General features: G+C 45.1%; 1 protein-coding gene across 1 annotated transcript in view; it reads right to left on the minus strand.

Moving 5' to 3' along the window:
* Positions 1-10,997, minus strand: part of grid2 (glutamate receptor, ionotropic, delta 2) — a 238,262-nt gene extending 227,265 nt beyond the window's left edge. Inside the window, exon 1 of the mRNA XM_026999786.2 lies at positions 10,215-10,997. Coding sequence (XP_026855587.2) covers positions 10,215-10,302 — 88 coding nt within the window. The 5' untranslated portion in view covers positions 10,303-10,997. The remainder of the gene's footprint in view (positions 1-10,214) is intronic.
* Between the last annotated feature and the right edge of the window lie 5,069 nt (positions 10,998-16,066).

Below are 16,066 nucleotides of genomic sequence, written 5' to 3' on the forward strand. Positions count from 1 at the left end.
AACACAATAAATCACCAGACCAGTGAGGAAACCCATTGCCACTGGGGATTTAGCATTGGTCCAGTGGACTGAGATACGATGAGGGTTTATGATTCAGTGAGGCAGGCCAACTGACAGGTGATAAGAGTCCATTGGGAAATATACCCTAAACGAAAAAAGAAAAAAAACCTCCATTGCATTTACTCAATTGTGCTGCAGACATCTGTTACACATGAATCGCTTGTTTTAACAGCGCCCTGTATGTTTGCACTGTTTCAATATACTCATATTCTCAGTTCAAACATTCATCTAATCCATCTGATTTGCTTCAGTATATGCAACATAAACCCAGGAAGAGATGGGAAGGGACTCAAAGCACAGACATAAATCTGTGTGAGACAGGGAGACTGCGCGGTCGTCTGATGCCAAAGAATCTTGACCAACAAGGACATGAAAGGGGATCTTTGTGCTGATTAGAACCAGTTGGAGATAATCAAGCCCCAGAAATCAAGCCAAGTGTAGCCGTAGAAAGTTTGCTGAGCGCAAGGATGGCTGGTATGAAGTAGAAAAACGTGGCCATGCTGTAGACATCTGTAATGGGTCAGCATGGAAAAACTCCAGGGAACAAGTAATGGAAACATCAGAGAGCGTATGAAGTAATCAGACAGCAAGGCACAAAAGCATGGCAAAGAAAAAAGACCCTTCAGGATGTATGGGGAGAATCTGTGAGTAAGCAGCCCTCCAGGGAAAAACATGCGAGTGGAAAAAATCAAACAGGACTGCTGCGGTGTTGTGCTCTCCAGAATTGGGATGCCGTGGTCTACGGAAGCAGGTGAGCCATGGTCTGCCATGCTCCCTTTCGGAAAGGTGACCCTGCCTCAGCAAAGGTCAGGTGTGCTGAACAAAAGGTGGACTCAGCAAGAAATACAGTCAGAAGGTAAAAACAATGATGTTGAGCAAATATTGCATATACAGAAACGCGGATTATTTGCTGACAGGTTTTCAAACGACTGAGAATAAACACTGAAGCAGAAAACAAACAAACAAACAAATAAACCAAAAATATATATATATTCAACCGTTTTGGTTTTTTATCTCAATACCGGTTGCTGCACGTACCTCGGGTTTCTTTTTTCAGATTGTATGTTTGACACCAGTGGGTGGGCAACTGCAAATAGAGAACCGCAAGTAATACTGTACACTTTGTGGAGTGTAAATGAGGAGAGCTCCCTCCCACCAACATCTTACATAACTCATAGTTTATTCCACTATGCCATCATTACACACACACACACACACACACACACACACACACACACACACACACACACACACACACACACACACACACACACACACACACACACACACACACACACACACCAAAAAACACCAAAAGAATTATAATTGAAAATGCATCCAGTTCCTTAATGATCTTTTGTGTGGGTTTGTGTGTAGCATTTTGGTAGAGGTCCACAGAATGACCAGTATGAACCTTAACCCTCGGGAACAGTTATAAGGCTAACTAACACGACGCTGGAGCCAAGGCTAGCATTGCACGGCAATCGGACTGCAGGACCTTTTTGTAAAAGCCCAAAATTTGCATTACAGTGCCGTGCTCCTCTGGCTGACTTTGCTTCTATAAAGCTTATCTCACCTGCTGAACCAGGTCTCTTATTTACTCACCAAATGGAGGGGTACCTTTCCTGCAATTTCACTCAAAATATGTCATGCTGACACTGCCTTTAACAGTTAGCACAACAGATCTGCAACGCTACAAAACCAGACAGTTCAGTAGTCCTTTTTTTCACCCAGTTAACTCGAAGACATATTTACGTCCACACAAGCCCCCATCCCATCTCCATAAAACATGCCTTTCTCCATGCCTAGTTAATTCCGGATATGTCGTTACTGCTAAGCCTTAGCCACGCTGTTAACAGTCTGAAGCGGTAGGGTGAGTTGTTGTTGTTGTTGTTCTTGTTGTTGTTGTTGTTCTTGTTGTTGTTGTTGTTCTTGTTGTTGTTGTAAAAAGCTGAGATGAGGCTGTACAGTGATATGCATCAGGATGTGACCTTTCCTGAGAACAAAGACCAGTGACCCATTTCAGGGTCAGAGAAAATCAAAGGAAATAACACGACCAAAACCACAATATCCACATGATTAGAACAGGCTTCTTCTAAAGAGGATTTAAAGCTTAACTTTTTAAAGATTTACCAGACTTACGCTTAAGAAAGGCAGTAATTGAATAAGGTATTTGCATAAGGGTTACTGCACAAATCAGAATTCACTGTGAATACCTCCAAAATATACTGCACGTACGTATGGCTATAATCATACGTGTAACAAGCATGGGTGTGATGTACACTGCAGATGCTGAGGAAACATCTTCACCACTTTCAAATATGGAAGATTTTGTCCCCACACCCATTTGAAGGTGTACCCTAAAAATAGTTTAGATTATAGCTTGGTGCAGATATCTGTCCAAACAGTCCGTGAAAACGGCACTAAGATCCCATGGAAGTGTTCGGTCTTGCCCACACCTCTAATATGCCGTGTGACCAATGGCTGTCATCACATGTGAGCTCCGTGAAAAAGCCCAAAACACCTTGAAGGTCATATGACTTTTCTGTCAAAGGAAACGTCCCAGTGAAACAGTTTTTAATCAAAATATATAGAAAACAACTGTACTACAAATATACTTTAAACCATAGTGCTGATACTTCTTGTACTGTTCACTTCCAGTAGGTTTGACAAATGCAGTCATAAAACCATGAATCTCTCATTTTCAATCCCAGCATTGATGTCTTTTCAGTGAGTATGCATGCCCAAAGACCTGACTTCTTAAAGGGAACATGAATGTGCGACACATCTGAACTGACCGCAATGCTCAGTCCACATTCATAGCAAAGTTGTACCCACGGCAACAAGGTTTTGATTGTGCTACAGCAGCAGGCAAAAATGCCCTCACTGTTGACAGCAGCCAATCACAAGCTCAAAACATACCATCCTTTTCTTGAAGCACTCTAATTTTCAAAACGTCACACGGGCCATAATTTACGCACCAATAATCTTATGCGCCATAAATATAGAAAAATGATGGGCGAGGTCAGCAGTGAGGGTGAGATTGGTACAGAAGAGGGTCCAGCAATATGTTGTGGAAACACACGAGCGTCTGTTGTGTTTACATACTTTTCTTCCGTTTTGTGGAAAGAGGGAAAGCAGATTTCTGTGTTCCCTGGTGCAATGACGATCACAACCAAGTGAAAATGTAATAAAACCCCTGAACAGCTGGAGTCTACCTAACGCTCCCCGAGGAGTGTGAAGTAACTTACGACAAAAAAAAAAAAGGTGTTAGAACAGAGCGGGACTTCTTAAGCTTGTTGCTTACATCCCGTAAAGCATGCAGGAGGAGATCAGAGCAGAAAGCTACTGCAGAAGACCAAGAGAACAGGTGGGAGGAATATGAGAGGGAGGGAGAGAGAGAGAGAGAGAGAGAGAGAGAGAGAGAGAGAGAGAAATAAGGAGGCAAACCACAGGGCCCAAGGCTCCCTTGTGTGAAAGAGAGCAGTGATCAGAGCCACCGCCTCTCAAAGGAGCCCCGCTGCCTTTAGAGAGCTCCCTTTGCAAGGTGGGCTGTGCTGAGGATTACAGTATGTTGCAAGAGCCTGTTTGCAGCGAGCTTAAAGCCTGACTCTGCTTGCGCAGCTCTCTGCCGGGCATTTGGCAACTCTGCGCGGGCCACAGCCTCTCCTACGGCCCACCAGGGGTGTGAGGGAGCCACGTGTGCCGCCCGTTCTGCCTGCACCGTCGGCTTGCAGCTCACGTGCGGCCACTGTGGCTCGCGGAACAGCGGTCACAGGATGTTTACTTATTTCACCCGGTATGCTGCAATTACAGTGCCGTATCGCTCTCCATAACAAAACAAAACAAAAAATTAAACGTGAAATGACATGTTCGGTGTAGAGTCAGGATGCAGTCAACCGGAAGCCTGTTTACTACATGTGCAGGAAATGATTCGAGGTCTCCACTTCAGCAGCTCAAGGAGACAATACAAAGAGACCCAGTCTTTACATGCTCTGTCACAGACACGCCACAAGTGTCAGACATTTACCCTGTTAACCCAGCAAATAATGAATGCTCCCACAAACATGTGTAACATTATATGCAGGTTCTCGTAAAGTTAGGAGAAAATGTTCTGAACATAATGCTAATGCAACATGCTTACAATGTTATCAAAATTTTTAATGATTCAGGATTTTGTTGCAATATTATTTACAGATTATTTTTAATAGCACTATGATCACTATGAATTAATGTTTTTAGAATATTTGAAATGTAACATTCTAAAACCCAGAAAAAAACATTCTATGAATAATAATAAATCTGATGAATATTTAAACTTGAATGAATATATTTTGTAGAATGTTCTCATAACCAAAGAACAAAACATTCTATTAATGTAATAACTGGTTAATGTACGTTTCCATTATATAAGAACCAGGCTGTCGGGCAGTGGGAGCTCAGTGGTTAAGGTACTGGACTTGGAATTGGAAGGTTGCTGGTTCAAACACCACCACTGTTGGTCCCCTCAACAAGACCCTTAACCCTCAAGTTGTACTCAGTGAGAATTGCACGTTCCTTTGGATAAAAGCATCAGCTAAATGTTATGTGCTTGAAACCTTTTGCAGCACATTTTGATAAGAAAAATTACATTTTGAATAATAAATAAATTTAAAAAAAGAATGTTAAGAATATCTGACCTATAATGTTTTTTCCATAACTTTTTCCTATAACCAGGATAAACTGCACTGACATTAAGAAGATTGGTCAGCATTCTTTGAGAATGTTATAAAGAATGCTCTGAAAACATTCCTCATTTTTTGAATGTCTACTAAACTGGACACAGTGAATGTCTGCAAAACAGTAAAAAATAATGTTCCAATTACCTAAAATGAACATTAATGTTCTAGAAACATTAAGCAGGAATCTTCTTAAGACACTGTGTGGTTCATGCTGACTCCTGTCAGTGAGCATACTTTTATAAACATAATTACAATTGTATTTGTAATTCCAAAAGAAAAATTAAACACTTATGCATCATATAGCCAGTTTAACAAGAGTTCACTGCTTCTGAAGTGCCGCAGATTAGAGATAATTTCCTGCACACTTCCAGGAACAGTGATTTTCTGACATCTGGGGCAACTGTTCTTATGAAAATTTAACTACTAGTATTTTTAGTGCAATTTTTCTTTAGAATGGCTCTTATAAAAGGAGTGAATAACAATTATATAATTTAATTATATAATTACAATTAAATGTGGTCCGATCATTATGTCTTTTTAAACATACACGTTTAACACTGCCTTACCTTCACTGAAGAAAAGATTTTAAAAATAGAGTTAATTTATGGTACAAGTATGCAAACTTCTAGGATAACGACCTGTAGACAAAAGAGGAGTTGCTTATTCCAGCCAGTTCAGGCGTGTTTTTGACCCATCCCACTAAATGAAAACATATGCTTTTTGGTGACTTGCTCCTCGCTTGTCGCGACAAATGGAAATCGACGCAACATGACTGCCCAACAATCTCCAGGCTGTACGTGCACTTGGCAATGTCTGCGCTCTTGAATCTTCCAGTGGATAGATGCCAGGCCAGTGTTTATGAGAGGTCATCAGAGAAGTAACCACCACTGTCTGGGCCATACAAAAGACCACCACCAGGAAGGAAACTACTACTGGAAGAAACATATACGGTGTCACGATTTTAAGAAAGACAACACAGCATACCTTCATCAGAAGCTCCTCCTAACTGAGGAACATGGTGAAGACAGAATAAAGGAGCAGAGCTACTACACTGCTTCTGGTCTGGCTTGTTTACGATTATTTAGGGACCAATGAATTCTGAATTGCACAGAGAAATTCGATGGCAGAACATCAGCGCTGGCTGTGATCTAAAATGCAAAACAGTTTCAGTCATTTTACCCAAAAAACTGTTCTAAAGCACAGGAGCAAATCAACAATGGAGTGTCTCCAGTGGAACAATCCGTATGTTTTAAAATGGCCAAGTCCAAGTTTTGAGCGTGGTCTCATTAAATTGCATGGTGTGCAGAAGGAAGATGTTTAAACAAGACATCCCAAACACATACGTTAGCTAAAAACACAGAGGAATGGACTCAAACACCTCCCACCTCCTGTCCAGGAACGAGCAGTAGCCCCAAAAAGCGTTTGGTTATTGCCAAAAAAGGTGGTTCCACTAGTTACTAAATATAGGAAATCAGGTGCAATTTCCATCAATGTTCTTGACTCGTTAAATTGTTCAGTAAAGATATGGTACTGTAAAATGGTCCATGTATTTTTATTGCCTCATATTTTAGGAGCCATTCGTGTTGTGCCAAAGGGTTCACAAACCGTTTCTCACTACGAATATCCTAATATCCTAGGACCCAAGGGATATCTGAAAATTATTCTTAGGATTATTCTTATTATTCTTAGTTGCTGACTGTTCATTTTGACAGATGTTCAAACTCCAGCTTTGTTGTGCAGGTGTCCACTAAACCCAACCGTAGTTTGCTAGGATACAAGGTCCTTGATCATCTTTCCTCTGCTCTTGTTTTTGATTGAGCAGTACTCTTGCGTCAAGATGTTTACTACTGGCTTGGCTTGACAGGACATTGTGCGCTAAAGTAAACGTATAACCAATAACGTTCTATCTACAACATGAAACCATTCCATCCCACTGGAGGTGCGTTGCTAAGATAAGCTATCAAACCGCACCAGGGAAACCTAGCTGGTGGCGGTCCGCGTGCCACTGGAAGCGGACACGCTCCGGGCTCTGAGCCTCTCGGCACCTGAACGTTCATTTAATCTATTCAGATAGTGGAACCTTTTGAGACTTGTTTTAATGGCTTATTCTTACTTTTCAATGTTTTTTTTTAATGAATGCCCTTGACTCCAAGATCACTGTATTGGTCATGGCTCAAAGATGAATTGGTATGCATTAGGCCATGCCCTAGCTTTTGAACTTAAAAACAGCCTGTTGTGATTCATTATGTATGAACCACTGCACTCTACACTCATCCAGATAGGCATATCGTGTGAGAGATGGCTTTTATGGAAATACCGCACCAGCAAAACTCTGAATTCCAGACAAAATGACTGAGTCAGCTGACCGCAATGTCTGTCCAATGTCATAATGTGAGGAGTGTGTTTCACCAAATGCCAGCATAAACACTGCAGAAGTGTTTCAACCACCAAGTCCAGCGCATAAACCAGCAAGAAAAGGTATAGCTTAAGCATAAAAGGAACACCCCATAATCTGAATTGCTCCCTCAATTGTTTAACCTAATATGATATGCCAGAATCGGACCTGCCTAATTCACTGGTTCAGATAACTTAATTTAGTTAATTTAGTTGTCCTTAGTTAATCCAAAGGATTAACTATAATTTAGTTAGCTATACTTTCATTGTCCTTAGTTAATCCAAAGGATTATCGTACAATTCTCCCCTTAATGCAATCTACAAGAGTAAATCTCGAGTCCTGGAGTCCACACTGTGTCTTGCATGTGTACAAAGAAAGACAGATTAAGTAGTTCGACACAAAAGACAGCCTCCGGGCTACCACAACTCATTACCACTGTGTTCTTGTGATGGAGGCCATGGCAGACTGCTGTAATGGCTCCACCTATCTAGCCCGCCTGCCAGACCGCGTGCAGGATTACCATCCACGACTTCCTTTAGCTTTGAACCGAATCACACAAACTGACCAGGTGAGAGAGCCAGGGGGACATAATCAGATACATTTATTTCTCTGTGGTGATTGATTGTTTGTTTGTTTGTAATGGAGTCTAATTTGCAATTGTAGAATGAACGCATTTCTGTCCATGCATGACAAGCAGGCTAGCCGCTGCAGGCTAAATACAATCTTCGGGCCTGTCAGAGGAGTAGAGAATGTGGCGTCCCCTCAGGGTAGAGACCTGCTTTGAATGTGTGAACACTTGGCCAGTCCACCATCAGAAACTAGTCCTGATTCACTTTCATGCCTACACTGGCATGCATCACCTTTAAATTGCATTTAAGATCATTTTCCTTTATTTGCTACTGATGTCGCCTAGATGGAAACCAGAAGCAAAAAATAATAATAACAATTAAACAGCCATGGCGTGAGGAATAGAATAAAAGTGGTTGTCCTCCTTATGAGACAATATATTTTAATCAGCATATTTTTACATAGCATTATTTGTTCAAAGATTTATCAAAAGGAGCCAAGATGTCTTCACTTGTTTACACAAATCATGTCTCTCATCATTATAAGGGAAGCAAGTTTCAATAAACCGTGTCATCTGCGAGGAGGCCACTGTATTGTGCAATGCATCAGACTAATCAAACTTGTCACGCACATCAAAATAAATATTCTCTCTCTGGAAATAGTCGCCACCACTAGGGGGAGTCCGCAGAATCGCAAACGCGCTCTGCCAAACCAAACGTTTGCGTTGGCTTTTTGGTTCGCACTAAAGAGAGTCTCCGGTAATCGCTTTATCATGAAATCCCGGGTCTGTAGAGCACTTAAAAGTCTAAGTGCACGTCTTACTTCTCAGCTAGGCGCTGCTAAAGCCGGCGTGCGGAGTTGCAGATCACAGAGTGGGGCCGGCGAGGGACTTTGCGGGGCTTTGCAGCGACATAAATCACTGCGACTATCCGAACAGCCTTGCGAAGGCGCGGTGCCATCGCGATGCGGCGCGCGGGTCAACAGAACGCTCCTCGAGAATCAAGCAGTGGCCGCGTGAGGAAATCCGCCCGTCCACCGGCGTAGGGCGCGAAGAAACTTACCGTCTCGGTCGGTGCAACTGTTTTTTTTTTCCCTGCCCACCCCCACAGCGGCGAACAGATTAGGGAGAGATGATTGACAGCACCGTCGAAACTATCCATCCGTAATACAGCATCGCCTTACATTCGAGGCAATCGTACTTATGCTGGCTATAGCAAAACAAACAAACAAAAAATTACAGCATAAACGGTTAAGAAGCTTTGATTCAGCCTGTATTGCCTTTGCTATTTATTTTTATTTACTGCAAACATTTCGTATTAGGTATAGACTTCCGCTCTGAGAATAAATACCTAACACTTGCTTAGAAGATCGCAGCCTATTTTAGAAGATCGTAGGACAACGCGAAAGACAGTGTAATTCACAGTAGAATTGTCTCCAGCCCACCTGTTTGCTAAGGTAAGTGGTGTGTGCGTAACGGTCTCTGCGGTCCTTTGAGTTCCGGGCTCAGTGGACTGACGCGTTTATCTGTAGTGTGCACTGGCGTTCCGAAGTAAATGCACCAGATATTTGCCCCGTGCATGTTCAATTCTCCCTACACCTTCAAGTATTATTTCCAGTGGCCTTGTGTTTATCTATCCCTTGCCCAAAAAGCAAATAGTGCAAACGTGTATCAGCTCACTGTGTCGGACTGTATCAAATGACACGGTAAAATCACTCAAGTCAGACCGGCGCCTACAACATTGCGGAGTGATGCTTTAAGTTGGTACGTGCTGTAGATGTGCCTCCTCGGCTCACAACCCCCATGTCGCCAAGCGCGCGCGCGCGCGCACACGCACACGCACACATACCAGCGCGCGCGCCCGCACAGACACCCAAGCATTTGAAGGCATGCAGGTTTTTTTTTCCCCTCATCGCGACTCTGAATTTAAATCCAATTTGAGCCCATCCGGTGTTGCACAGCAGTACCCCCACCCCCCGCCGCTAAAACGTGCACGCGCGCATACACTGTTCCGCGCGCTCTGTACGTTTCTCACTTCGTCTGCCGCCTACACACGCACGCATGCACATCGACACAACCCGTTTACCCCAGCATATATTTCTACTAAACACAATTATGTGACGCGGATGATAAGACACATAGCACGTCGTGACAGACATCCTTCCCTGTCAAACCACCTGTTCCCGACCAACATACGCAACCGACCAATATAATGGATGCATTGTTACTAATATCTGATTTCATTTCAAACTCCTTCTTTCTGTAACAAGATACAGTCAACACTAAACTAATCAACAAGGCGGCTGGACTGATAAGACATAAGATTTTTAAAAAGCGTAAAGATGTGCAGAGTTAAGTGCACAATAATGTGGCCACGGATTTTAACCTTCTAGAGACGGTGCATATTCATTTGGAAATAAAGACCGCTGGAAAATTCCACATGTAACGCCGCTTCGGAGGGATTTCAACTCACCGATGTGAATAATTGAATCAGGAAGCACGGGCTCCCACTTCAGACTCCACAATGTTACCAGAAACATTAGTGCCGGAAAAACTTCCATCTCTCCCGCAGCTAAAATCTATTCTCCCGCTATGAGCCGAAACCAAGGCGATAGTTTTAATCCCGGAGCAAGTGAAGCTCTCGTCCAGATCGCGAGGCGCACGTCCTCCTTTGAAGCCCTTCTCGATGTTTTTTTTTTCTTCTTCTTTCGCTTAGATGTGGTTGTTTTCTGCTAAGACCATAAAGATATCCTTAAACAACCTTGGAAATCTCCAGAACGCGTTTAAAACATCCCCAAACGTTCAAGATGCACTCCAGCCAGCCCGGTCAGATCCAGTTTGGTCGCCAGAGAAAGTCAATTGGACTGGTCTCGCGGCTTTGTGCGGGTTCCGTGCCCGGGTGTCCGTGCTCAGACCGTTTAGAGCCAGGGTCTCCGTGCTACAGACGACGCATTACGCAGAGCATCAACCAACGAATGCAACATAACTTCCTTTTTTTTTTGCGCTGGTGCAGACAAGCACGGGGTTCCGACGATGTTTCAGACCGAGCAGCAGTTGGAAGTAGGTTTCTCCCCAAGCCCCGTTTTTTTGCTAGACTTTCCTGCGACGGAGAATGAACGGTGAAGCACGTCGAGGAGCGCGATGACTCTGCATGCGGATCCTTGGTGGCGTTCGTTTGGGAAAGCGGAGTTGAGTGGGAGGAGGCGCCGAGGAAGGACGCAAGTACAGGAGTAGCAGCATCAGTCCAGCATCAGTGCGCGGTCCAGAACTGAATTACCTCAGAGAGCAAGAGGGGCAGACGGAGGGAGGGAGGGAGAGAGAGAGAGAGAGAGAGAGAGAGAGAGAGAGAGAGAGAGAGAGAGAGAGAGAGAGAGAGAGAGAGAGAGAGAGAGAGAGAGAGAGAGAGGACGGACTACAGAAGACTAGGCGGAGGTAGGATTAATGGTAACGCAAAAGGCTAATCTTTAAGGTTATAACTCCTCCCTTGTCCGACTGCAGACATTTATACCGCCGGCAAGTTCTTCGCTTTACTTGCTTCGCTTTTAAAATCGCCTTTCCAAGATAACAAACGGTAGCCTTCAGAAGGAATGGGTTGCCAGATCTCTATGTAATCATTATAGAGCCTTCAGTACTGACTGAAGTGAAATGCCTATTTTCAGTTCACCTACTGAAGCATTACGCAAGTCACCTGTTGGTGGTACATTTGATATATCAAAGCAAAGTTCTTACTAGCCTCCTCAGTCTTATGTATTATTTATCCCCTGAAGGGACCAGGCTCGCGCGGTTCTCCGAATCTGCCAAGGCATGCCTACAGATGCAGACTTATCATTACCTTTTCAGTGACTTCATGCATTTAGTAGATGTAGATCCCAATCTGAAATTTTTTTCAAGCTACCATAAACGACACCACCGCCACTAACGAAGTTTTCAGGTGGGCGACCCTCAGCCGTCAGCACCTACCATCCACGTTTACGGTTCATTTGTAAGGACTGTTGGAGGTTGCCTGTTGTGCTTACATTAACTTTATGTGACTGCGAGAAAGCAGGGGGTCGTGGGAGATGAGAACCTAGTGACCACTCCACCAGCATTCGGATCAAATGTGGAGAGAGAGAGAGAGAGAGAGAGAGAGAGAGAGAGAGAGAGCGAGAGAGAGAGAGAGAGAGGAGAGAGAGGAGAGAGAGAGAGAGAGAGAGAGGAGAGGGAGAGAGAGAGAGAGAGGAGAGAGAGAGAGAGGAGAGAGAGAGAGAGAGCGAGAGAGAGAGAGAGAGAGGAGAGAGGAGAGAGAGAGAGAGAGAGAGAGAGAGAGAGAGAGCGAGCGAGAGATGCCTCATTAACCAGCATGATTGGATAAGGTATGAGAAAAAGAGAGGCTGCTGAACATCAGCGTAGAGCAGAACAAGCACTTCGGCACCCCCCCCCCCCCCCCCCCATGAAAGCGCAGGACTTCAGTGCATCACTTTCAAAGACACGCCAATAGCATACAGTACGCCACTGAAACCAATATTTTAGCTGTCCATGCTACGTCAGGCACTGGACTGGCTTTAAAGGTGTACCGTGACAGCTCACCTCTAACCAGGGCTTTGTTCCGTGGCCTCGCGCAGACAGCCTTTAATGCTGGGACATAATGAATGCAGTCGAAAAACAAAAACCTGCATCGCGGGATCAAAAGGAAGCAGGTGCGTGTTGATATGCAAACCGCCACCACAAGGACGCGTTATCATTGCAGCCCTACCCCACAGAGTCTTCGGTTTAGACAGGCCAATCGGAGCCCCCGCGCACCGCGTCAGGCTCCGTGCTTCGATCAGACAAACACGTCGTGCCTCCTCCTGGCCTGACAGGTAGAGCGAACGGCGATCCACTCGTGGTGCGCAAGCACACGGCGCGCCTCCTGTTCAGTGGTCACCCTCGCACCGATCTCCAAGAGGGTGAATTATTTATCAGCAAACAAACAGAGGGGACAGTGGCTTCATCATATCGAGCTGAACGCCAGAGCAAAGGGGACAGATTAGGAGCCGTGGCCTGAAAGGCAGAAAAATGGAAAAGAGGTCGGAAGAAGTCAGGGGACCTACGACGGCCTCGGTCCCGTTATCATCGGAAATATGTATAATCTTCACAAATACTGAGGCCTCATTATAAGATCTGGGGGGAAGAGAGAGCACCTGCAGCTCCCATGGTCATAAATAATCAAATAGGTGTTCTTCACTGCCTGTCTGAACACTGGGCATTATAGGTGTTAAAATACTTTGCCACAAGACTGTTCACAGAAACTGGAGCATCCTGATTCTACTGAATGCAAGTCTGAACTGGGTTATAGCAGGTGCACACCATGAAAAATTACAGTAACACTGCGTTGAAAAAAACCCAAACCTTTTATATGCTGTATATTTCAAACGACACTGTACATCTAACAGTGTACATTTTTCAAGACTGCCGTAATTTGGTGGTGATTGATTAACGTGAATATAGTTCACTAACACGCATATCAAATCAGGTGTGGAAATAAAGCAGGACACTACAGCCTTTTCCAGAACGCATGGCTCTGGAACCTCGACCGAAGAGGATGCACTTCGAATGCTCATTTAACACCAGTATAAAACAGGTTTAGGCCGCCGAACAAACCAGGACACTGCAGTGCCTTACAGGGCTCTTGGTCTAAGATGGAGGCACTACTCGTAACAGCAATACTATAGCATTGCAGTTCGTCTCCATTGCGTATAATTTGCTGTCCGAGCAAAGTCGTCGGATCAATTTTTTTTAGTTCTTTACTCCCAAGAAAATGTGAATATATTGACCAGACTTGCACACCACAGCATTGGCTCTGCTGGAATATGATGACAAGGGCTTTGAAAGATGTCATGAGGCGCGAGAGATCCATATGCTGCCGTTTCACTTGAACATGGGAGCTGTCCACTGACTAGTGGTGCTGAAACACAATTGTGTTGCATGACTGCCCCTCTTCTTTGTACAGTCATGAGTTTAATGTTAAGTAAGGAATCCATTTACATAATATTGCTTAAATGGGCTACATAGAGCTTAACCCTCTGTGTTTAAAGGATAGTTCCTTGTTAGGTCTAATTGCAAGTTCATTTAACAAAATGAGCAACATTAACTAGCCATTAAGACAGAAATAGGATAGTACACATCACAAAGCATCTGAATAACAAGTTCCTACTGTAGTACCTCTTGTTCTACGTAAAGGGAATGGGTGGCTTGTGTGCAGTACCTCTCAGCAAACACTAGAGGTCTCCCTTCTATTTGAGCTCCTCAACACTTCTTTAATACAACTTTGCATTTATTTGAATTTGTAAAGAAAAGAATAGGTAATACTCCTGTATCACACAATAATATGTTTTTATGCTAATTTATACAATTTAGCGGTCTTGTCCTAAGACTCTTTTTTAATGAGTCTGTTAGCTCACAATATTAGTCAAATGGTGTCATGAGTTCACTGAGGTGTGAGTATCTTAAATTAGTCTTATCTCTAAGGGGAAAGGCTGACGCTTGCGTCACGTTTCAGCTCTCGCCCTGCCTTAGTGCGGACTGGTCTCGGGATGTGGAGAGCGCGAGTGGCAGGGAGCGTGGGTGGTTTTGAGCAGAGTACTCGGGTCAGTAAGTTAGGGGACGGCTTTGCCTGAAGATGAGTTGCAGGTTATTTTCAGTTACACGTCTGGGAATCAGATGCTCTTGGAATCAATCAGCCTCTGCTCTCTCAGACGTGTGGGACTCGGACTGTGAGATAAAACCGTGCACGCATGCACAAACGCACACGCTTGCACTCATCTCTGCAGAGTGGGCACACAGGAATCACTCTCTTTTCTCTTCAGTCAAGAGCAGACCGAGGCGTTTCGGTCTGGTCTCTGATGCAGTGACCAACGCAGCTACTGCTGTCCCCAACCCTTGTGCTGAACCAGTGACGCCCTGCACTGAAGTTTGCTCTAATTTTCCAAGGGCACCTACTCATAGCTAAGCACTGAGATAGGACAGAACGTGGCCTTCTGTGGCAGAGGTATCCCCTGCCGGGTCTGGCCGGCTGCAGGGCGGAAGGGGCTAATGGGTGCGTTCCTCTGCCCTTCACTCCTGAGCTTTCTTTGCATGATTAATGGAGCACCTCGCATGCCGGCGACGTGCGAGAGGTGCTCGCGTTGCCTGCAGGCACGCCTTGGCAGATACGGAGAACCGCGTGAGCCTGGTCTCTTCAGGGGAGGCGGAGCTCATCTCCGCATGTGGAGAGGCAGGCTCTGTTGCAGAGAATCGGTACGGAGAGGCTCTCCACTCAGCAGCTCACCCCACCCACCCCCCCCGAGCCAACTACAAGCGCGAAGGGGCTTATTTACACGTGCAAAAAGGCGGCTATTTCTCAGATCTCGCAACAGTAGTGGAAAGCAAATGCTGCATTCATCCCTGGTGCAATTTTGATTTCATTCATAAGAATGGTGGGGATTTTCTGCTGCAGAGTACATAACCTCATCAGTCCTCTGCCGATGGTAGCGTGCAGCCTGGCATTTTTTCGCTGAGCTGTTTGCTCTGAATTTGTTCTTGCATTGTGTTTTGCCACTGTGTCTCTCTCTCTCTCTCCCTGCTCCGCTTTCGGTGGGTTAACAAAGTGCCTGGGGGGAAATTGGGTCATATATTCAAACGTCAGAGAACTTCAGCAGCGTTTTTTTGCCACGAGCAGAGCGGAGCTCTTCAACTGCACGTCTCTTTGGGAAGGCGGTAGGCTGGAGCGTATAATCGAAACAAACGCAAGCCTTCTACTCCACAAAGACAGGGGGTTGAGCCGTGGTGCGGTTGAGCCGCACCCGTGAGAGAGTGCGGGGCTGGGGTGCCTCACCTGTACCGCCGCCCGGCTCGGTGCCGCTCACTTTCATTCAGATGATAAACGGACACAGACTAATTGGTTTTCTGGCTGACTGACCCTGAAAACACAAAGAGAAGTGAGCTGAAATGAAGTAAAGCATCGGGGGCTGGCCGGAGCGGAACAGCAAAGGCCCCGGTGCCGATAAGAGCCATCTGCATGGACGGAGATGGCAGAGAGATCGAGACACACAGGGTGGATAGATGGTGTACGATCCAGGACTATGGAATCTCTCAGTTGATAGACGGCGAGAGAAAGAGCCAGCTAGTGACCAGATGGAGGCAGGGGGGGGAGAGAGAGAGAGAGAGAGAGAGATTTTGTTTGCTCGGCTAATGGAGGAAAACAAGTTTAGGGAAGGGGAAGGAAGTCACTTGGAGGAAATGGATAGCAGCAGGAAGTTAATTGAAGCGGGCAGGAAGCGAGCGCGGGCTGCGGCGCTATCGGAGTCGCCGCAGCACCACAGTCCGCGG

This window comes from Electrophorus electricus, chromosome 23, assembly GCF_013358815.1.
Source record: "Electrophorus electricus isolate fEleEle1 chromosome 23, fEleEle1.pri, whole genome shotgun sequence".
In the NCBI taxonomy this organism is placed as follows: Eukaryota; Metazoa; Chordata; class Actinopteri; order Gymnotiformes; family Gymnotidae; genus Electrophorus; species Electrophorus electricus.